Source organism: Rhinolophus sinicus, chromosome 5 (assembly GCF_057876585.1).
Source record: "Rhinolophus sinicus isolate RSI-liver-muscle chromosome 5, RSI-T2T, whole genome shotgun sequence".
Lineage (NCBI taxonomy): Eukaryota > Metazoa > Chordata > Mammalia > Chiroptera > Rhinolophidae > Rhinolophus > Rhinolophus sinicus.
This window is the reverse complement of record NC_142505.1, coordinates 107,953,919-107,977,495: the sequence shown is the minus strand read 5'-3', so window position 1 is coordinate 107,977,495 and position 23,577 is coordinate 107,953,919. Positions and strand designations below refer to the sequence as shown.

The 23,577-nt window shown below is 44.1% G+C and overlaps 2 protein-coding genes across 9 annotated transcripts in view; one reads left to right on the top strand and one right to left on the bottom strand.

Annotated features, from left to right (window-relative positions):
* The window catches only part of LOC109437321 (uncharacterized), a 52,380-nt gene that overhangs the window by 3,474 nt on the left and 25,329 nt on the right, over positions 1 to 23,577 (top strand). For 2 of the 7 annotated variants that reach the window (XM_088798781.1, XM_088798782.1), the window contains exons 2-3: positions 2,288 to 2,545; positions 13,709 to 13,753. In XM_088798781.1, the coding sequence (XP_088654907.1) occupies positions 2,399 to 2,545; positions 13,709 to 13,753 (192 nt within the window). In that variant the 5' untranslated portion in view covers positions 2,288 to 2,398. Of the gene's footprint in view, positions 1 to 2,287; positions 2,546 to 4,833; positions 5,872 to 8,778; positions 9,212 to 13,708; positions 13,754 to 23,577 lie in introns of those variants that run through there. The other 5 variants (XR_002136228.3, XR_016021392.1, XR_016021390.1 and 2 more) reach the window with 5 other exon arrangements.
* Positions 6,009 to 9,691, bottom strand: LOC109437320 (oncomodulin). Of its 2 annotated transcripts, XM_074313944.2 has the most exons (5): positions 9,587 to 9,691; positions 8,892 to 8,959; positions 8,174 to 8,306; positions 7,619 to 7,728; positions 6,009 to 6,271 (listed from the first exon to the last, which is right to left on the bottom strand). In XM_074313944.2, the coding sequence occupies exons 2-5, from the start codon at positions 8,950 to 8,952 to the stop codon at positions 6,246 to 6,248; spliced, it is 330 nt and encodes a 109-aa protein (XP_074170045.1). In that variant the 5' UTR covers positions 8,953 to 8,959; positions 9,587 to 9,691; the 3' UTR covers positions 6,009 to 6,245. The 2 variants fall into 2 exon arrangements, with proteins under 2 accessions (XP_074170045.1, XP_019572054.2); XM_019716495.3 differs by lacking the exon at positions 9,587 to 9,691 and having other exon boundaries at positions 8,892 to 8,989.

Below are 23,577 nucleotides of genomic sequence, written 5' to 3'. Positions count from 1 at the left end.
AAAAAAGAATACACAATGGGGAAGGGATAGTCTCTTCAATAAATGTTGTTGGGAAAACTGGATAGCCACATGCAAAAGAATGAAACTGGACCTCTATTTTGCACCGTACACAAAAATCAGCTCAAAATGGATTAAAGACTTGAACTTAAAAGCTGAAACCATAAAACTCCTAGAAGAAAATGGGGTAAGCTCCTTGACACTGGTCTTGGCAATGATTTTTTTTGGATTTGACACCAAAAGTGAAAGCCAAAAAATAAACAAACTAAAGAGATTCTACACAGCAAAGGAAACCATCAACAAAATGAATAGTCAACCTATGGAACAGCAGAAAATATTTGCAAACCACACATCTGGTAGGGGTTAATATCCAAAATATCAAGAAACTCATACAAACGATAGAAAAACTCCCCCAAATAACCCAGTTTAAAAATGAACAAAGGATCCAAGTAGACATTTTTTCCAAAGAAGGTATTCAAACGGCCAACAGGTACATGAAAAGATGCTCGACATCACTAATCATCAGGGAAATGCAAATCAACACCACAATGAGATGTCACCTCACACCTGTTAGGTCTGTGTTCAAAAAGACGAGATAATAAATGCTGGCCAGGATGTGGAGAAAAAGGAACTCTAGTGTACTGTTGGTGGGAATGTAGATTGGTGCAGCCACTGTGGAAAACAGTGTGGAGCTTCCTCAAAAAATTAAAAATAGAACTACCATATGACCCAGCAACCCACTTTTGGGAATATATCCAAAGGAAATAAAATCATTACCTAGGAGAGATATCTGTATCCCCATATACATTGCAGCATTACTGACAATAGCCAAGATAAGGGAACAAGCTAAGTGTCCATCAATAGATGGATGAATTAACAAAATGTGATATATATGTTACAATAGAATATTGCTCAGCCATGAGAAAGAAGGAAATCCTGCCCTTTGTGACGACATGGATGAACCTGGAGGGAATTATGCTTAGTGAAATAAGCCAAACAAAGAAAGACAAATATTTCATGGTATCACTTACATGTGGAATCTTAAAAAAAGAAAAGTCAAACTCATAGAAACAGAGAGTGATATAGTGGTTGCTACGAGCTCAGGGCGGGGGGTGAGAGAAAAGGGAGAGGCTAGTAAAAGGGTACAAACTTACAGTTATAAAATGAATAAGATCTGTGGATCTAATGTGCAGCATGGTGACTATAGTTGATAATACTACCGTTTTGTATAATTGAAATTTTCTAAGAGTAGAATTTCAATAAAAGGTAAATATATGAGGATATGAATGTGTTTCTTAGTTTGATGGTGGAAATCCTTTCCCAATGCATATGTACGTAACATCATCATGTTGTACCCTTTAAATACATGACAATTTTGCTTGTCATTATACCCCGATAAAGCTGAAAAAAGAAAAAAGATTTTGTGAACTCAAAATTCCAAGGGAATGAGATGTAGGACAGCCATGTTTTTGTGGTAGAAGGGAACACAGTTCCAGGTAGAAAGTCACAGTTCCAGGTGGGAGGTTGTAGACACGTTCTCACCTATATCTGTCTCCCTGAGAACAAGAAAAGTGAGCTTCTAGATGATAGGACGATTGGAGTCGGTGCCTTGCTCCGTTGTCCAGCACAGGGCCTGCCTTAAAGGTGTGTGTTGAATGGACGAATTACGGAGGTTGGGAACAGGAGAAGGGAGAAACAGACTTTAGAGATTGACGTTCCTCCTTGAGAGTTCTGTCTGCCACATGACGTGCAGATGGAGCTCAGGTTACCGGCTGGTCTGACATTCTCGTGAGTTCTCTCCTTATACTCAGGTCAGCACCGAGCTTCAAGGAGAAGCTGCTGAGTAGAGGTTGGGGTGTGAGATACACCTCTAAGGTCACCTGTACAAAGGGCCACTTCATCGCACTCTGTTGACAGAAATAACAGACCCGTGGTCAAGTAGCCAATCTGTTCTTTGTTGATTTAGAGCCGAGACTGTGTCATTCAGAAGTGACTTTCATCGGAGGGTACATTTCTCTCCTGCAGTTAAAATTGACCTCGATCTCCATCTCCTCCTGTGATCATCGATAAAGGAGCTTCCAAAGTGTATGATTCTTTTTATTAAAAAATGAAAAATCTGAAGCAAATTCTGTAAATCAAGGTTCAATTGGAGAATAAGAACCAGTAGAAAACATTTATTCATATAAAAATATACTATATGTGTAATGTAATTTTTAATTTTAATTACAGGTATTATGCAATCATGTAGCCATGTAATATATAGTCATATGTATACCTGTATGTATTACAGGTATGCACTTGTGAGAGCGGGTTCAACAGTCTCCGTATGGCCGTTGCCTTCATCCAGTGCTGAAGCGTGAAGTCTGCAGAGCAGGCAATCAGGAAGGGAAGAGGGATGTAAATGGGGACAGTGAGGACAGACAGGAATTCATGTCCGTCTCCCACACTTCCAACTCTGACAATCAGGGTCCTCCAGGAAAAGCTAGGAAACACACACCTGGAACTGGGAGCTGAAAGAGGACCCCACACCAAAGAGGGGAGCCAGCAGGTAAGGGACCACCCCAGCAGCCCCTGGCTGCTGCTTCATGCCCCGCCCTCTAAATCTCAGGCCAGTGGTTTTTGCCGCCCACCCTAACTGAGTACTCACAGCCTAAGCAAGTTGACATACGCGTATTACGAGGCCAGCAGGCAGTTCATGCCAAGATTTGATAAAGCGAGGTGATAGGTATGCAGGTGTTGATGTCGCTGTGTAGTCTCATCTGAAAGCTTGAAATGCTTTATAATTTAAAAATCAGGTGTGAATCCTTGTATATCCATTATAGAGTTTCTATGAAAATTATGTCAAAATCCACTCCCTACCAAAAACGTAACTTTTTGAAACCTGTTAAAATGTTATGTAAATAGTCTTTCCAGTGAATAAATTAACAGGCCCAGTGAAAACGATCCTGGTGAGTCCAATTTCATCTGCCTTCTTGAGTGTTTGCAAGGTAATACCATACCTTAACATTGGCAGGAGAGATACAAGATAGTTTTTTGCTTGAAATTGGATTCCTGAGTGCTCATTACACAAAATGAAACTGTAGTCGTTACACAGAATTAACTATGGAGCTTGTAAACCTGAACAAATAGACACGTATTTCTGAAATCTTCAGTTTTGCTACACTTTTTTGAGCTGGAAAGAACTGTGAAACCTATACATTTTAAGAATCGTGTAACTATTTCATAATGTGCTGTCCAGAAGCAAAATACTACAAATAATGTGTGAAGTATTTTAATCATTCTTATTAGTCTCAACAGTCAAGCACGTTCATGAAGCTGGCCTTGAGATCATATTTCATTAAATTATGAAGTACTCTACCAAACAATAAGCCAAAATGATAAGTAAAAATCGTTCAAATTATAGGCACCATTGCTTCCCTATTTTATAAACAATTAGGAAAAATAACAGACACCAGGTTTTTCAGCTCTAACCTATGATGCCATTTAGACCTTCATTTCAAAGTCAAAATATCATTTGACTCCTGAGTACAGGTGGGTGGTTATCTGCAAACTAGGTAAACACAGAGAAAACAACCATGAAAATAAAGTTGTTTAGATGCTTATCAATCCCTTTTCTGGATTGTTGGAATTTTATTGAGGAGTTTTCCAGATTTGATTTGACTCTGGATATGATCTTTTAAAAATTTTCCTCAGTATGTAAAATTACAATTGAGTCTAAAAAAAACTGAGTAGGGATTTCAGGAACAGCATAATACACAGGGCTTTTCGTTGAGTGTGGGATCCATCCTTCGCGTAAAAGCTTTTTAAGATTCAGAATGTATTGTTACTTGGCTTCGTGACAATAATTGGGTAAATTCTACATCTCTGCTTTTAATTTTCTGTAGTCATTATGCTCTGCTTTTGGAAAGGCTCCAGGCTTAGCTCATGGTTGTGTAATCCTACCAGCTGCAGGTAGAGCTACTGCTAACATTTTGCTGTATATCCTTTTAGTCTTTTTTCTGTGAGGCACATACTGAATAGGACCCATTTACAAATCAATTGCTTAGTATGAAATTTATATAATGACTAAAGTCAGGCAGATTTTGAAACCATTTTTTGTTTTCAAATCATATTTCACCAAGGATTTGGAAATGCTAATGTTTCTGCAATATTTAAACTTAGGAAAATTAACAAACAGAAAAACAACAACAACAACAAACACGGTGCTAATCCCCAAATATGATCAAATGCCCAGAGCTGTTGTTACCTGCATTCAGAGGTGGAATACTCATCCCCCCTTCACCCCAAAACACCCAAATCCAAACAACATAATTAAAAACTGATATGCGTGAAGACAGGATTATTGGGTCTCATTTAAGCCGCCCGACGCTGTTTGGGTGTTCAGTTCAGCAAGATGTCTGCTTTTGATTGCCACTTCTTGCCTATTGACAGAGACTCTAAAATTTTCCTAAAACTGGATTGGAACAATGAAAAATTACCATATTTGAAATGGGCAAAAATAATTTGAATTATCCTTTTGAAACAGTAGGATGAGCCAAATTCATGAATAACCGACCATTATTCTACCTGTGGAAACTGTGGCAACTTATCCTCTTGCACACATCTGTCCTCTAAGCATTTTCCCCAAGACAGAACATCAGTGCGCCCCAGTGACACAGCGTCCCGGGTGCTCCATGTAACCCCGCCAGTCCTTATTCCCACACAGATGCCCTCCCAGTGACAAAAAAGCAGGAGGAACCCACAATCTTTACCTCCAATGGGTGTTGGATGGCTTCGTCAATTAAAAACTCACAACCATTATTTGTAAAGTATCATCCTTCACATTGTTTCTCCAAGGCCAGGTGTGGTGGCCAGAACCCCGTGGAAAGAGAGCTACAGGATCACTTTGAGTTATTGAGAGAGCGCCCCATGCTGGGAACAGAATGAACTGAAAATAACAGAAGGGTCGGTGTATCCATGTGTGGTGTAGAGGCGAAGGCAATATGTGGACTGTTGCAAGAATCAAGGCTCTTAGGTCATCAGTAGTGACCAGCAAGCCCCTCGGGCTGCCTATATTCCGAGGGATTCACAAACTAAAATATTAAAATAAACACATGGTTATCAAAATAATAAATGGTGATCTCTGTCCCACTAAAGTCACCTTGAGGTCTTCTTGTAGTCCATGCCCCACACTTTGAAAAGCTGCTCCCCAAACACAGGGATCCTCCAAAAGACTAAGTGACTTAGTGTGATGGAAGCAATCCAGGAGAGCCCAGGGCCTTGTGAGCTTGGGTGTTGGGGTCAAAAGTGTGAGTTTTTGATCTTGCTCTCAGGAAAATAGCTCAGTTCCTCCCAGGAGTCCTCAAACCCCCGGGGGTCAGCCAGAGCTTTAACCTGCCACCTGGAAATCAGCCTAATGAGAATTTCCTGGCTTGAGATCACCCCACACTAATGAAAACCCTGTAACAGGACCCCCGAGGCTCGAGACTCGCCTCAAATGTTAAGACACTTCTCGGTGGAATTGGTTCAGGTGGTATCAAATAAGAGCCAGGAAAATAGTGGCTGAGGAAGGGGAGGGAGAGGCAGCAGGAGGCTGGGTCAGAGCAGGCAAGTCTTTAAGGAAAAACAAAAAGCTTTAAACTCGGTCTGTGTTCAGCTAGGGTAGCAAGTCTCCTTAGCTTTACAGCCCACTGAAGCCTCATACTTTTTTCTGTCTTGTATCATTTGCTTTTATTTAAATCTCTCATGGAAATCTAACACCCAGTAAGCAGAAAGCACATAAGCAAGAGTGATTTTATGCTGCCTGAAATCTCTTCCTATTAATTTCAGACTTGGGTAAATCGCTGAGAAAACCCTAGCCTGACAATGCCACTTATCTGTGACTTTTTTTCGAATGCTTTTCCTTGTTTGCTCATGCACAAGGGCATGGCTTGCTCAGTGCTTGATAGGCCCAGACATCTTTCTAAAAGTCCCCAACTTGCTTTCATCCATGTCCCTTGCTGAGAAAAAAATCACATCCACACGTCAGCAGATGATGAGAAACGTGTCTTTATTGGATCATTTTTAAAGGCATTGTCTGCGGAGGGCCTTACGGGAGTCATCAGAAAGTCATGGACGACTGTCTGATTACCTCACTAAAACAACGCGCAAGTCGCAGAAGCATTTCAGGGGACATTAATAAATAAATTAGGGGGAGGATGTGCGGTTTCCCATTCCTGGGGCTTTGAGAGCTTCCAGCTGATTGTGTCTATTTCCATAGTCTGGGGTCTTTAAGAATGTACCATTTCCTGGAATTCTAGAACAGAAGAGGTGAGAACGGGGTCAGTGGAGATGGCTTGGGACGTGCTATGGCCAGTGAGAGTTCTGAAGAGGAAAGGAAGCCCAGCGAATTGCCAGATGATGGGCCTGGCCCCCTTAAAGGGCACACAAGGAGGAAAAATGCAAGTGTCACTGACCAGGTCCAGATAGGCAATAGCGTTTCATCTTGCTCCGTAATCTAATGTAACAAACACCTGTAGCTTTTCAGTAGAGCCCACACTTTCTGTGACGTTTCAACTTTTTGTCTGGTTAGTTTAAGACAGAAATGGAAGGTTTTCTTCTTCTATTCTGTAGCTACGTTTTGCATTTTTAGGAACTATTTAATAGGGTAGGACTTGGAACTAACTTTTCTCTATCCCCAAAAGTTCATATTCCTAGAAGAAAGTCAACAATAATAATAATGTATGGATGCTACAGATAGGAATTGAAAACTTGGGATTCACTTTATATTTACTGGTAAGCTTTGCCTGTTTGGAACTCTCTCATGGTTGAGTTTAAATGATTCAATCTTTCCTTACCTAAACTATTTTTCTGAGCTATTTGTAGGAGCTACCTTAACTCTCATGTAGTAAGTTATAGTGGTATCATTTTGATGAGATTTTTCAAATAAGGATCTAAAGTAACAGTTGTTAATTTCAAATCAATACCACCCTAAGGACCATGTATAAGTTCTCCTGACTTGCAGGCACACAGTAGTTAAAAATCATGTGAGCAACATGGCAAAATAAGATGAAAATAAGTCTACAGCCATGCAATTATGCTAAAATTTTGAATATTGGGCTCTGCACACAGCAGACTCCATAAATGGTGTTTGAATTGATTTATGTGTTCTCTGATATTGTCCACTTGGTGGGCTAATATCCAATAAAACACATTTGTTTACTCTTGAAAGCGAAGAGACTTTACTCAAGTTAATAGACTCTTTAGTATGCAACACACTTGAGAATGTCAACCCTTCCCCTAGTTACAGGGCTCAAATACCACAGGTAGAAGTTCCTTACACTATTTTCAGGGTGCGTGAGGCTGTCTTGCAAATAACTGGCCAGGAAACTAGCTAGTCCCCTTGTCAGGTGATGGATATTTTCTGGTTCACAGACAATGACCAGCGGGACCAGCTTCTATGGTACATCCCCAGGTATTATGCCAGAATCTTTGCATATATCATTTGCACCCTCACTTTAGTCCCATTTTATAGATGAGAACACTGAGGCTCAGCAAGGTTAAGAAAGGGGGATTTTAACCCACATTAGTCCGCTCTCATGGCCCAAGCCCCCCAGATGCTCCCTGAGCTAGTCTTTTATGCTACGTACAGGTGTGAACATACCATCAGCCCCAATTTTTCCGTCTCCATCATTATCTGCAGCCGCCATCAGGGACTTGGTTTCTGACTCTGTCAGTTCTCTAGCACCACTCTCAAACTTCTGGAGGAAAAACCTACAGGATAATAAAGATCGAGGGGAATTTTCTGAAAGATCATGCATTTCTCCGCCTACCCTTTCTTTTTCTCTTGAAGCAAACCATCTTTTCCCAGCAATTGCGATCATTAGTCAAGGTCTTAGCCAGCAACGTTTTCCTTCCTTGTGGAAACTAATGGTGGGCATTTTGTTTTTGAAAGTTTTTCAGAGTTTTATTGATAAGTCCATTTGCCAAAGAAAAACCCTAAAACTAGTGAATTTTAGCACCTACAGCCTCAGGGCGTCGCATGGATAGATGTGTAGCCAACACATCTACCTGACTCATGTTCTTCCCTTTCCTGAGGCCCTGCCGAACGACCAGCATCATGGCTGTCCATTGAAGACATGCTGAGCAAACTGGCCTCCACTGTGCCCCAGCCCCCCAGCAATGTCGGGGTGCAAGACAGGCTTAGGACAAAGCTTACTTAAGCTCTTCTTCATCCAGGTATCCACTCTGGTCGTTGTCTATGAACCGAAAAACATCCTTCACCTGACTGGCCGACATCTTGGAGAGGCCTGATGTCTGGAAGAATTTTTGGGGTTCAAAAGTATCTGGGTCTGAAGAACAGAGAATGGGTTATTCTAATGCTCATTGGCTCACATTCTGTATTTGGGCCAAGGTGCTGAACACATAGGTTATCAAAAATACTTTTCATAATATCATTGAGCCATAGGGATGCTCTATTCAAGTTTCGTTTTTTAAGGCCAAGATTTTGAGGCAGCCAAGACTGGATGGCTTTGAGTATCATCTCCTACCCACCCCCCTTCCTCAGCTTTCCCTCTCCACTCGATTCGTCCCCTCCTCTCTTTTTCTCTCCTCCACACCTCCCACTGCGCATTTTCCAGGCTGTGTATCCAAGACCACAGCCTCACTGGTCCATCTGGCGATGGGAAATGCAGTCATTGGATTCAAACAGACTACGTGGGCATCCACGAATTTCTTTTTTCACGTTTAGTTTCTTTCGCCTTACAGAAATCTAATCATATGCTCAGATCTCATATCCCTATAATTTTAGTTAATAAATAACAGCTTAATTCTCTGTTCCCATGAATTTTCAGCCAAGTTCACATTTTAATTTTCGTGGCTTTGCCGGAAGTGGAACTACCTGAGGAAAAGCCGCCCCTGCCTCACTTGCACTTTACCTTGGCACTCCTGCAGGGCTGCTGCAATGTCGTCAGCACTAAGGACATCTGTGATGCTCATTTTCCACCTATTCACACAGAAGAAACGACATCCGGTAAATGGGGAGCAGGAACATGCACATCTGGGGCGGTCCACAGTCTGGGGCCCACTGAAACTGTACATTTGTTGAGAATTTTTTAAATGTGATAAGCACGGTATGAAATGACGGGACAGAATATCCAAATAAAAACCAAATGCTGATAAGATCCCGGCCCCCTTTGTATCAGTGCCTTCTCTGGAATATACCCCAAAGATGAAATAAAAAGTACAACCTAAAGAACGATTTGATTCCCTTGTCTTACTGAAAAATTATATGTACATAATTTATCACTGACATAGGCATCTACAAACCAGTCAGAAGTAAACTATGTTACGACTGCAACAGTATTTTCATCCACCAGCCAGAGAAACATCGTATTGCAAATCCCGCATGGAAAAGGGTAGCGCTAGGGCTGCACGCAGACCTTCTGTGGAAGACATGCTATTTGTCCTGATGGATGGGAATCAGAGACCTGAGAGGCCCATCTACCAGAGATCAGAATCCTCCCAGGTGTCAACTCCATGGGCAAAGAGAAATCTGAGCACATGCACCAGCCTAATATGAATGCATGTAGGAAAGAAGAACCAGGGTCTGGTAGGTCCACCAGCTACTCACCGTTTTAGATTTTCCCCCAAGAAGAATCAGGAAAAAGAGTGGAAAGGAGCGAAAAAACGGATGTGCTTTTGCTGCGTTACTGACCTACCTTATATAGGATTGAAAAAGTGATAGTAAGAGCCTCTTAGATTTCCTTTTCAAGGATCAAGTGGACATAGCTCGAATGTCTTGCCTTACTAATTAAACCTCTTTTTTTTTCTATTTATATCGCAAGGGAATGTGGGTGGGAACAGCCAAATTTTAGAAACAAACCTTAACTAAGGTTTCAATTCTGCCAATAGACCCCTCTGGTGAAGCATGGAGAAGACACTAGAGGCCTGGTAAAGAGGAGACAGTGTCTGGAATGAGGTAAACACATGTGGGGGTGCTCTGTAAGCTTAAAAGGGCACCCCAGATGTTAGCGGCTGCCAATTTGAGGCAGGTCTGTTGTCAACCTCTGAAACTGGACATGTGAGGCTGACCTCAGTCCACAGTTGAGACTCAACGTCAGTGTGTCAGGTGGACACACAGGACTGGTCCAGCAAACGGAAGGCACTGCGCCAATGACTTTCCGAAAAAGTTTTGACTTTGCTATTTCCCAGCTATATCTTAAATTGCACAAACCAAAAAGTCAACAAGGAGGAAAACAGCCAACTATTCCCAACCCTGTAGCTAAAATTTGCATAAAAAAATAGGAGGCCAGGACTTGAGACCTCAAGATGTTTCTTTGCTGTGCGCAAACATTCATCGAGTCCCCTATGTGGCGAGGATTGTGCTAGACTTTTTTTTAAATTGTGGTAAAAAGCACATAACATAAAATTTACCATCTTAACCATTTTGAACTGTACCTACAGTGTAATAGCATCAATTCTATGCACACTGTTGTACAACAGATCCCTGGGACTTTTTCATCTGGCAAAACGACTCAGCACCCACTGAACAAGAGCTCCCCACTCTCCCTCCCCCAGCCCCTGGCAACCACCATTCTGCTTTCCGTTTCTAGGAGTTTGACTATGTTAGATGTCTCTTGTAAGTGGAATCAGACAGTATCTGTCTTTTTGTGACTGGCTTATTTCACTTCGCGTAATGTCCTCAAGGTTTATCCAGGTGGTAGGTAGTATATGTCATTTTCCTTCTTTTTTTGTTTTAAGGCTGAATTCACGTTTTTGAAAAGTCAAAGACCGATCCCATGTTGCAATCAGAAACATTCGGTGGCTTACAAGGAGACAATTCAGGAGCTCTAGAGAGGCCTCAGAGTCTTCCCTAGGTAATAGTATCTGAGCAATCATCTTCAGTTTGCCCCAGATACATCCTTTTGCCTCCACTCTGGCGTTGTACTTAGCTAGCGTCATCAATGAAAAGTTTCTCTCACGAACACCTATAGCATTTCTTAAATTGCCCAAGCTCAAGCCAGCACCATTTTGGTCTCGCCCACATTATATGCCCCCATGCCTAGCATAGTGCCTGCTTTAGTTAAGAGCTTAATCATGTTTTGATGAGTGGATACGTAAAAACAGCAAAAAGAACTTGCAAACAGGATTAACACCCAGCATTAGCTTGCCCAGCTTTGAAAAAAGTTTCTGAAAATGTCTCAAGAATTTTGAGTTAGGTTTCTGACATTAAGTTGCCATAGAAAACTCTCTGAGTCTTTTCTTTCTTTGGAAGGGTTTACAGTTGTCCTTAGAGATTAAAAAAAAAACTTTTTTTTTTAAAAAAAATTAGCCCACTTAAATGAAAATAGCACGTGGGTTAAACCAAGACACTCTAGATTTTCATGCTGTTTTTCTGATACAAAATCAAGAAAATAGAGACCCAATAAACATGTCTTCTGAATCAACAAGGCAGCCAAGAAATGACTTGAATTCCATTGTGTGCCATCTGGGATAAAGATGTGGATTCACACAAAAGGATAAATGATGTATGATTCCACTAATATGATATATTTAGAGGAGTCAAATTCACAGAGACAGAAAGTAGGTGGGCGCCAGGGGCTGGGGAGTGAGGGTTTAATGGGGACAGTGTCAACTTGGGAAGATGAAAAACTTCTGTGGGTGGATAGTGGTGATTGGTTGTACAACAGTGTGAATGTACTTAACGCCACAGAACTGTACACTTAAAAATGGTTAAAATGGTAAATTTTATGTTATAGACATAACAAAAATAATAAATAACAAAAAGAAATGTTAATTCAGTCGTCTTCGTTATTTTGGCTACCAGTTCACAACTGCTCCCGGGAAAGAGTAGAAGGAAGACTTGAAAGTAAAAGCTCTTCATTTGAGCCGGTTCTGTCTTTTACCAGCCGTGGGACTCTGGGCCTCAGTCTCCCCTTGTAGTAAATAGGAGGAATGCAATCACCTGTTCTGTGAACTTTCCATCGTTCTTTTGAGGATCAAGGGACCAAATGCAGATCTACAAGCATCCAGAGAGATTCACAGAGACTCCTGTTGAATCCCACCCCTGTCCGGAGATTGCAAGATAATTTCATTTTGTGGATCTATTCTGCTCGATTGGTAAGGGCTTCCTGGAGTGGAAGGATCGGGTGCTGCGATCAGCCAGCAATGTCTGCAGCGGAAAGACTGTGTATTTGGGCTTGGCTACTCCCAGTGATCCTGGACTGTCAGGTGTTTGCTGCTCTTCACATCCAATCACCTGTTCCAATCCGAATCTCCGATGTGCTGTGCCTCTTAATCCATAGACTTCCTCCACGCAGAGCCCCCACACTGATCACCTGGTGATGTGTAATTCGGCGACATCTCTCCACCCACGCCGGCCGCCTATGCCCACCCGGGCTGCCTTGTTGGTGACAAATCTCTTGAACATGTGCGAGGCCCACTTTTCAACGTGTGTGCCACTTCCATACTCTCTCAATAGATGTTGCCTCCCACACAGTTCCCAACTTCACCTCTCCACACCCCACTATCACCACCACTAGCCCCAGCCCCCATCATCTCTTTTGGAAACAACTGTGGTGTATTCCTAACTGGCCAACCCTCATCCACTCGGACTCCCTCCCAATATAGCTGGGTGGCTCTTTTTAAAACCCAAGTGTGTTTGTTTCCTAGGGCAGCCATAACCAAGTTCCACAGATTGAGTGGCTGAAAACAACAGAGATCTATTGTTTCAGGTTCTGGAGGCCAGAAGGCTGAAATCAGGGTTTCACAGCTCCCTCCGAAGGGTGTAGGGGCGGCTCCTTCCTGCCGCTTCCAGCGTCTGCTGGCTGCTGGCCATCCTTGGCGTTCCTTGGCTCGAAGCTGCATCGCTTCAATCTCTGCCTGTGTCGTCACATGGCCAACTTCTCCCTTTGTTCTCTCTTCTTACAAGGACACCAGTCATATTGGATTAAGTGCCCACCCTTCTCCAGTATGACCTCATTGTAACTAATTACATCCGCAATGACCCTCTTTCCAAATAAGGTCCCTTTCTGACATCCTGGGGGTTAAGACGTGAATACACCTTTTTTGGGGACACGGTTCAACACGAATACCAAGAATATGGCTCCGCACGCCTCCCCCCCTCAAACCCCACGTTCATCACTGGCTTCCACTTGTTCTTAGAATGAACACAAAAGTCCTCCCCACGGCCTTGAAGTCCCCACAGGACCTGTGGGCTTCTCCAGCCTCATCTCACACCATCCTCCCACCCGTCCTCCAGCCGTGGCCCCTTGTACTATTTTCTTCGCCTGGAACACTCGTCTCCTCCGTCTTGCCTTCGGTGTCTCATACACAACCTTCACATCCCTGCTTCGGCATCACTGCTTCCCGGAAGCCTTTCCTGACTCCCAGACTACGTCAGACCCACCCACTTCACAGGCGGTTGAACCTCTGTGCTTCTCTCTTGTAGCAAAATCACTTGCTGTGACTGCTTGGTCTCACTTGCTGTGACTGCTTGGTCTCACTTGCTGTGACTGCTTGGTCTCATTTGCTGTGACTGCTTGGTCTCACTTGCTGTGACTGCTTGAATAGTGTCTCTGCCCTGGACAGTAAGACCCACGAGTGCACTTTCAGGGTCTGGGTTTGCTCAGCTCTGTAACCCCGGTGCCCAGAGTGGACATAAACAAAGACCAACCAAACAAGAAGTGTAAAGGCTGCTTATTTAGAGCCTCCTATGGCAAGGGAGTCACCCACTATCACTTGTGTTTTGCAGAGAGGAACGGGAAAGCTTCATAGTGGAGAAAAGAGGAGGCTTCAGGTGAGCCCTGATTGGAGGAGGCGGGGGGCCTGGGGAGGCTGGAGGCGGCTCACTAGGGGCGGGGCATCCTATGTGACTGGCTAGGGGAACATAATTGGCTTTCTCTAGCTGGTCCTAAGTTGGAAGCGGGGATCAAAATGAGGGAAGCTACAAGTTATTAATCAAGTCCTGCCATTTGGGGTCAGTTGTTATAGGGGTGACTATTTGGCTTCCTGGATTACTTGTTAGAGACAGTGGTCTGTCTTCCCACAAACCTGATTTCTAGACAGCAGGCTGGCTTCCTGGGATGGTTGCTGCAGGTAGTGGCTCAGAGGTCTGTTTTTACGTATGTTCTGAATATTGTCCATTTTCATATTTAGTCTTTCACGAGCACCTTCCTTGTCACATTGTAAATATTCAATAAATACATTGGTGGAATGGATGAACTTGAGCAAGTCTTTTAGCGAAAGCCTCAGTTTCCCCCTTTTAAAGTGGAGCTAATGATAGAACCTGCTCTATAGAGTCATTGACAAGTAAGCCTCGTGAAGTACCTGGCATTGTGCCAGGCACACAGTTCTCTACTTTACAGTTCTTGACTGTCTCACCACTGCCACACTCATAACACTCCTGACACCAGATATGGGGGGTGGGGATTTTCCCTACAATAAGCAATTCTGTGCAACACCAGCCGGGTGTCCTATATTTCAACTCAATTCTGACACTGTCCACCTAGAGATAGCATCAGACCCCACAGGTTCAGGGCTCAGTCCCACAAGAATGCATCCTCACTTCAATGCCAATCACAAGTCTAATTTGTCACCTGTGCTTCTGACCAATCAGCTATAAACCGAAGGTTCTCACGACTCCTTCCTTGGGTTCCATAGTTTGCTAGAGTAGCTCACAGAACTCAGGAGAACAGGTTACTTTCTGTTTACCAGTTTATTGTATATGGTAAAGGATACAGGTAAACATCCAGGTGGAAAAAATGTGTAGGGTATGTGGGAACGGGCATTGAGCTTTCATGCCCACTCCAGAGGCCCCCTCCCACCACCTACACATGTTCACCAATCCAGAAGCTCTCTAAGCCCTGCACTTTTGGGATTTTTATGGAGGCTTCATCAAATAGGCACAGTCAATCATTAACTCCATTTCCAGCTCCTCTCCCCTCTCTGAAGGATGGGGGTGGAGCTGAAGTCATTGTTTGGACTTCCCAACCAGGAGCCCACCCAGAGTCACCTCATTAGAACAAAAGACTTTCCTATCACTCAGGAACTTCCAAGAGATTTAAGAGTTCTTGTGTCAGGAACTGGGGGGGCGCGTGCGCACACAGGTATGCTATTATTGCACATCTACACAGTGAGATCTCAAGGGCTGTATGACGCATATACTCATATTTATTATTTCTATACCAGTAATATTTAATTAGCCAATTAATTAATAACTTTTTTATTTCTAGTGCCAAGCACATAATAGGCATTCCATAATAATTTATTGAGTAAAGAATAAGAAAACTGACGTTCTAAGCATTTGAATAAATTCCTCTAGATCAGATAGCTGGAAAAGTCAGAGCGAGGATGGGTGCCCACATCTTCTGATCATCTCTCTACTCAAGGCTGTGTCTAGATAAGAACGTTGAGGGATTCCTGAGGCTTTGGAACAATCTCCCAGATTTGGATCTGGCTGTGACATCCAAGGTCTCTAGAACTTTTGGATGACAGTGTCCCTTCCTTGAAGTTTGTCTTATTGGATGGTTTCCCCAGGGGTCTGATTCTTGGGAGGATGTCCACCAAATTCAAGGACCCCCCTGCCTCAGAGCACGTTTGAAAGAGCAGGCAGAGAAGAGGGTGCCCTGGAGCAAGTCGTGTTGGGCTTAGTTGCGATTTCTCCCTAATTAACTCACTTAGTCTCCATTAAGTGTTACCTTCAGCCGGATAGTAAGCTGAGAGGGTGATGCTCACATTTCTCGTTCATGAAAAAATCAGCCTTCTAAAGCATTTTGTTTCTTTTCTCCTCTAACATTTCCTACATGCCTGAGCAGTTTGGGGCTCTCCTAATATTTTTTGCCCTTGGATCAAAATCGATAAATTGATCAAATAAACCACAGAGTTGGTCAGATGGCAAAAACTTCAAGGACAGGTTTTTAGTGAAAATTGCTCAGGAACTTCTTGGCAAGAAGTCCTCAAATGTGGGAGCCTCAGGGTGGCTCCCCACTGCTGACAGAGAGGGCTGTAGCAGGTGGTGGTGGCTGTAGTGGTGGCTGTTTTTAACAGGATGGGACGGAGGACATATCTTGGGAATCCTGGCTCTTCAGTGGAGGAAGGTGGAGTGGAATAGCTGGGTCTATGGGAGTTGTAACATTTTCAGATACTGCCAGCCTGTTTTTTTTAAAGAATGTTAGATTCAGGAGGGAAAACATGTTGAAAAGTGGCCTCAGAGCCCAAGAGAACTGCTCATCACCTTGGTGTTCCATACCCGTTCACACCAAGGGTTCAACAGTGAATGAGAGTTCCAGTTCCTCCATATCCTCACCAACACTTGGCATGGTCAGTCTTCTGAATTTGGGACATTTTCATTGGTGTGCAGTGGCATCTTGTTGTGGTTTACATCTGCATTTCCTTAGTGACTAATGATGTTAAGCAATTTTTTTATGTGCTTATCCTGTAGATAGAAGGTTTATATCTCCCTCATATTCATATGCTGAACCTCCAAATACCATCACCCATAATGTGGGGGCTGTTGGGAGCTGATTAAGTCATGAGGGTGAAGCCCTCATGGATGGGATTAGTGCCCTTATAAAACAGACCCCAGAGAGCTTCCTTACTCCCCTCTGCCATAGGAGGACACAGTGAGAAGCTGGCCGTCCGTGAGCCAGGAAGAAGGCCCTCACCAGACACTGAATCTGCCTGCACCTTGATCTTGGACTTCCCAGAGTCCAGAACTGTGATAAATAAATATTGTTTTTAAGCCCCACCCCCCACCAGTCTGTGCTGTTCTGCCGTAGCAGCCCAAATTTGTCATCCATATTGAGAATTAGTTCTAATGATAGGATCAATAACAGCATGTTTAGGCAAGAAAAAAATGAGGGGCGGGCAGAGGAAGTGGACTGATGTCGGGGGTGGGAGAGAGAGAGAGAGAGAGAGAGAGAGAGAGAGAGAGAGAGAGAGAGAATGGGGTCCAGGGACACACAGAGGAGCTGTCTAGATAGGACATGGCCAGTTCTCTTATAGATAAAGCAAGAAGGCAGAGTATGTGGGTTGTATATGCTGGTAATGAGCAAATGGGTACAAAGAGCTCTTTTGATGGTTTCTGTTTCCTCAGTTAAAGAGGAAGCAAGGTTGTCTGCTGAGGATGAAGATGTCCTGGGGTATGAGGAGTGACTGTGATCTGGGGAAGTGAGAGAGAAAGGAAGACCTAGCAATGCAGATTATGATTTCCTGGCAGGAATTTTTTACTTGCAGGAGACATTTCCGACTTCAACGACCTGTAAAATGTGACAGGCACTGTCGGTAGTTTGACACCATTGGACATGACCTGGGATTCCCATTAACAAATTTGGTGTCACTATGACCCGGTCACCTGATCTAGTCACCTTGAGCCTCTTTGTAAGTGCTTAAGGCGTTGTTTGGCCAGTGTCAGCACAACCGAGCAGTATGATTCGCAAGTGCCTGAATTATTCATGGTTTTCACCGATTCTAATGAGAACTTTGCCCAAAAGGCTAAATTATTAAGCACCCAGGTGCGATCTTGGAGGATGCTGTCTAGAAAACCGGGACACTAAGTTTTCTGGCTGGTTTGGTCCTTCAGGGAGTTGAGTCTTTGCAAATAATTCACAATTGTCTCCCAAAGAAAAACGGTGATGCCAAGCAGCATTGACATCATAGGATACAGGAGAAGAGAGAGCCCTGACTCATTAGATGGCAGCGAGCACCAGTCTCCACCCGACCTGAAAGCCAGGCTTTTTAGAGTTTCATAAAGGTAGCCGGTGGTGGCCACACCATTCCCTTAGCTTGTTAGGCCAAGCCAAGTTTTTAAATAAACATCAATCACATCTAGCAACGGAAGGAAATTAAATTCAGGAAATAAAACACGTTTAGCAATGCGCAGGAGCTCATGAGAACTGCTCAGCACGTGGGTAACACATATCCTGTGTGTTTAGAGTAAGTGAGTTTGTTATATATTTAAACCAGTAGATAAAGACAATACTGAAATCCTGAGTTTTAAATTCGTTTTTTGAAAACAAAATGAATGTACATGTGTAGATGTGAGGTAAATGTGCTACTCTTTTAGTAATGGTATATTGTCTGTTTTTTGTTCTCCATTTGGAAAAAGATTTTAATTGCTTCAGTCCCATATCTACACAGAAACTTGAAGACTACTCATGAATATTATATGTATTTGTGCAAAATTTTCTATATAAGTAACACTAGGATTTCCTTATTTGTGTTCAAGAATTTCTGCAATATACAGCTAATGTAATATAGAATTATACACTTGAAATGTACATAATCTGATTAACCAATGTCACCCCAATACATTTAATATATAGTTTTTAGAAAGGAAAAAAATAATACAAAAAAATTTCTAAGGATGTTGGGTATCATTAAAAGAACACATCATATGCATATTGAAGCATTTACAGGTGACATGACATTCTGTCTAGGGTTTGCTTTATGATCCAACAGAAAAAAAGGGGGGCTGGGAATAGATGGAACATGGCTAGAAAAATATTTATGGGTGTTGGATGCACAGCAGTTAGTTATATTATTCTCTTTGCTTTTGTGTATGTTTGGAAATTTACGAAATAAAGTTTAAAAACATAGAAGATCCTCTTCTAAACTGAATTTAGAAATAAGCATGTTGTACTTTCTGAACTAAAATGAAACTTTCATGAATTTCCTGTTTCTCTGACCTCATGTTTGGTAGTTCCTGACAGACCAAAACCAAGATGAAGCAGGGTCTCGAGGAGATATTTGAACACACCTGTTCATAGCAGCATTATTCACAATAGCTAAAATATGGAAGTAACCCAGGTGTCCATTGAGAGATGAATGGATAAGCAAAATGTGATCTGTACATACAATGGATGGACCTTGAGGACATCATGCTAATGAAATAAGCCAGTCACAAAAAGACAAGTACCATGTAATTCCACTTATATGAGGTACATAGAGTAGTCAAAATTATATAAATAGAAAGTAGAATGGTGGTTAGCAGGGGCTGGGAGCACGGGAGACCGGGGATTCCCAGCGCTGCCAGTAGTCAGTTGTGTGTATGCATCCACCATCTGCGAATTGGGAAAGATTTGTAAAATGCTATATCCAGTATTAATACTTCACTGCTCTGGGTGGTGGCAATTAACTACACACGTAGTATACAAACATGTGTTCCTGAAAACAGAAGATTCAGCAAAGTCCCTGCGTCTCGAAGAGGCCCACGAAGCACAGCAGTGGAAATGTTTTCAAAGAGAGAAGAGGTTCCTTAATGACTTGATTCGTGGACCCGGGTTATTAAGAACCTACTTCATGGAACATCCTAGGTGTGTGTTCTGTGGATGGAGCCTCAAGAATTCGAAGACACGGTTGCTGCCCTGGAGCTGCTTCAGATATCAGAGAAAGGGTTTGATAAAAAAGAAAGAATCAGGCCGGCCCCGTGGCTCAGGCGGTTAGAGCTCCATGCTCCTAACTCTGAAGGCTGCCGGTTCCATTCCCACATGGGCCAGTGGGCTCTCAACCACAAGGTTGCCAGTTCGATTCCTCGAGTCCCGCAAGGGATGGTGGGCAGTGCCCCCTGCAACTAAGATTGAATACGGCACCTTGAGCTGAGCTGCCTCCCGGATGGCTCAGTTGGTTGGAGCGTGTCCTCTGAACCACAAGGTTGCCGGTTCGATTCCTCGAATCCCACAAGGGATGGTGGGCTGCACCCCCTGCAACTAGCAACAGCAACTGGACCTGGAGTTTTGACCTAGGAGTGTTTTGAGGGGGACTAATGGCAGTGTGTCTTTTACTGTAATATTTTTTTAATTGAAACATTCACCGTATTGTTTGATCACACCTTGTATATCGAAAAACTTTCTGTTGCATTGAATAATTGTATAATAATTATTTTAAAAAAAAGATTTGAGAGACACAAGTGGCTGCAGGGAACAGCTTTGGGCAGGCTCAGGCCAGTTCTCTCCTCTATGGGGCCAGGGAAGGGACAGAGGCCCAGCAGAGAGGTGATCCTATCCGTTTGTTTTTTTTTTAAATTGTGGTAAAATACACATAACATAAAATGTACTGTCTTAACCATTTTAAATTGTACAGTTCTGTGGCATTAAGTACATTCACATTGTTGTGCTACCATTGCCACTGTCCATCTCCAGAACTTTCTCACCGTCCCCAAATGGAAACTCTGTCCCCATTAAACTCTAACCCTCCCATTGCCCTGCCCCCAGCCCCTAACAACCACCCTTCTACTTTCTGTCTCTATAACTTAACTACTCTAGGAACCTCGTATAAGTGGAATCATACAATATTTTCTTTCTGTGATTGGCTTATCTCACTTAGCATGATGTCCTCAAGGTCCATCCATGTTGTAGCATGGGTCAGGATTTCCTTCCTTGTTAGGGCTGAATAGTATTCCATTGTCTCAGGAGTGGAATTGCTGGATCTGCTTTTGTTTTTAAAGTGGGCCAGTGGCGGGAGGGAGCTGGGCGGCCTCAGCTCAGCGCTAACCCTGGCACCGCGCGGGAGGGTGGGAAGTCCTGTGCCTCTCAGAACCCGGCCTTCCTGAACCGTGAAAAGGGATCATGATAATAATAGTAGGAATCGCAGGGTTGTTGTGAGATATATTTACAATCAGACATTTTGTATATTGAATGCTGCCTGCTGCCTACCCAACTGTTAATCATTTTCGCCTTGATGTTTTCGCCGTAAAATGCTGAAGAAAGGGGAGCTGTTTTGGTCACGTCCACCAGGGGTCGCCGCTGTCCGCGGTGCTGAATCCTGGCTCGGCGATGCGGCCCTCCCGCCTCCACCCTCCGTCAGCTCCCACCGTTTTGCTCCTTAGCATTCAGAAAAAAGCCTCCAGCTCTCTCCTCTCACCCAGTCCTTTTTTGCTCTACGGTGCCATTTGTCTTCTTACGTCACTGCTTTAACCCAGGAACAAGAAGTTCCCAAATTATCCAGGCCAGGTCACTTTATCCGAGCGTATGTGCCCCCATCCCTCACAGAATTTCTTCTGCAGGAATTTCAGACCATCATGTTGGCATATTTATCAGGCAGAAGTGCTCTCCTGTTGCAGGTAACTACCATGCCCTGTTTCCCTCTCGAGGACTTTTATGAGGGTCAGGTGAGGGCCTGTGTGGAAAAGTACCCCACAAACATTTGGAACAGCCCGAGCCTCAGGCCAGGGGCCCTGAACAGTCCTTCCTGGTGGGAACAACCTTCAGGAGTAACTGCAGTTTCTCAGCAGGAATGGTGCATTTAGGTGTCCGCAGTGCCAGCGCTGACGTGGTCCCGGGAGAGAGGCCCATGGCACCATGGCCAACTCTAAGTGGGGGCAGCTACCCCTGAAGCTGAGTCCGGGGACTCTTACCAGGCCCAAATTTGGGCTCAGTGTGGCCAGATATTTTTCAAGATAATCTGAAAATGTACTTTTTTTCACACAAAATCTCCAAAATTTTCAATGTGAGCAGTTACAAATTTTTTCAAACTCTGCGTGCGTCAATCAAAAACACTCCCCAGGCTGGTCTTGGCTCGTGGGTGCCATTTTGCAGCCTCTGATGGAGTCTTGTTAAAAACACTGGTCCGTGGTTGATGGTAAAACCCACGTGACAATGACCATGGAGACGACCTGGGTTTTAAGCTGCCCAGATGCTCTTTGATGCTCACCTGCTCAGGGATAGACCAGAACTCCTGGCTTCTCCTATGGGGAAGCGGAAAGGGGTGTCCTTTATCTCTCCCTGGGATGCAACCTGAATGTGAAATTCAGAGATTTGAAAAGCCCCATTTGTATCCCGTTTCCCTGAGCTGTCCAGACTCACTCCTTCTGGAAAACTTTTTGCTCAAGCAACAAGAGACACTGGGTAACTGCCCTGGGCTCTTACAAACGGAGCATGATCTTCCTCTTTGTCACCAGGATGGCGTCCCCAACCGTCCCAAGAAACATCAACTGCCAATTGCACACTGATGGCTCAGCCACCCAGGAAAGGTCAATGTCACGCTGCCCATGGATGATGTGGATGCCGCACTGAATAGGGGAAGGAGTTGTCCTCACAGTGCCACCAACAAGAGGCTGGGCCTGGGAGGAAAGAGTGTCCGTGTGGGCTGGGTCAGAAAGTCCTGACGCTCAGCTCTTCACACCACCCAGTGTGTGTGATCACAGCTGCGGGATCCAAAATAGATGTGCTTGGCAGAGGGCCTCTGAAGGTGCTGAAATGGGGCTTCACATGTCGGGCTGAGATCTGTACGCAATAAGGGGCCACTCGGCCACACACACCCCCATGTGCACCAAGGGACGGAACTTCTTGTGGAGGTCGCAGTTTGGCTTTGCTTCTGACCCCAAGCAGGCAGCAGGATCAGGCAGTCCTGAAGAGGTGACCCTTTCCCTAATTTGGGAGTGGGAAATGCTGAGAGCAGCTATCTCAGGCACATTCATTCCACCCCTTCTGCCAGGCTTAACTTCATGGAATGAATGAAGTCCAGTTATAACAAGGGTGATACAGCCAAGGGCAAGATAATTCTGATTCTCTCTCTGGCTCCTTAAACAGCTGAACACACACACACACACACACACACACACACACACACACACCTCAAATTAGGTTAATCACAGCAACATTTTTTGTGATTCAGAAATTTGATATCCAACTGAGAGAAAGCTATTCCCCTTGCCAATCTCAGGAAATGAAGCTAACCACAGATGTCCCGCCCACTTCATATCCAAGCTCTGATCTACTTGTGGAAAGTGACCTCTGTCTCGGAGGAGGGAGAAGCCTACAAAGGTTGTTGCTGAAGTCTCTTTCTGCAGAAAAGAGGAAGAAATTTGACCAGCATCAGTTCTGGAGGGGAGCTGAGGTCATGGTGTCTGGGTTTGGCAGAGACCGCGGTGCCCCTGCAGGCAGCCTGAAGGGCCTGAGCAGGCAGGGCAGGGGGTTGCATGAGCACCAGGAGGAGGGCGTCGCAGCTACTCATCGCCCACTCCTGTCTTGCCGTCTCCGTCCGAGTCATCTGCCTCAAGGAAGGCCTTGGCTCATCCAGGTGGAGCCTGAGAAGACCTTTAGGACCAGCCTGTAGGAACAGGGCCCAGTTAGGGGGAATGTCCAGCACGGCCAGGAGCGAGGCCTGGAAAAGCAAGTCACCTGATCGAGAGCCTGGGGGGCAGGAGTTCGTCTTCAAGTCCTTGCAGGAGTCCTTCAGCTCTGGGTGTGTCCTGTCCCCACCCCAATAGGACGTTGGAGAAGATTACCTTAAGCTCTTCTTCCACGAAGCTGCCCTGGTCCTGGTCTAGGATGGCAAATGCTTCCTTGACAAGGCCAACATGCGTGTGGGATATCCCACCTCAGAGAAGAAGGCTTAGTGGTAGAAGCTGCCAGGTTCTGGAAGACACAGAGACCCTTTTAAAGGTTGGTTTTTTTTTTAACTCGAGAAGTGACCCAACCTATATCAGTGCCTTGAGCCCTGATCTCTGCCATCTCCATGAAAGTTCCTTATAGATGGGTTACGACTGTGTGTGTGCATGTGTGTTTATTGAGGTGAAACTCACATAACATAACATTAACCACTTTAAAGGGAACAATTCAGTGGCATCAAGTGTTATACATTCACAGTGTTGTACAACCACCATCTCTGTCTAGTTCCAAAACA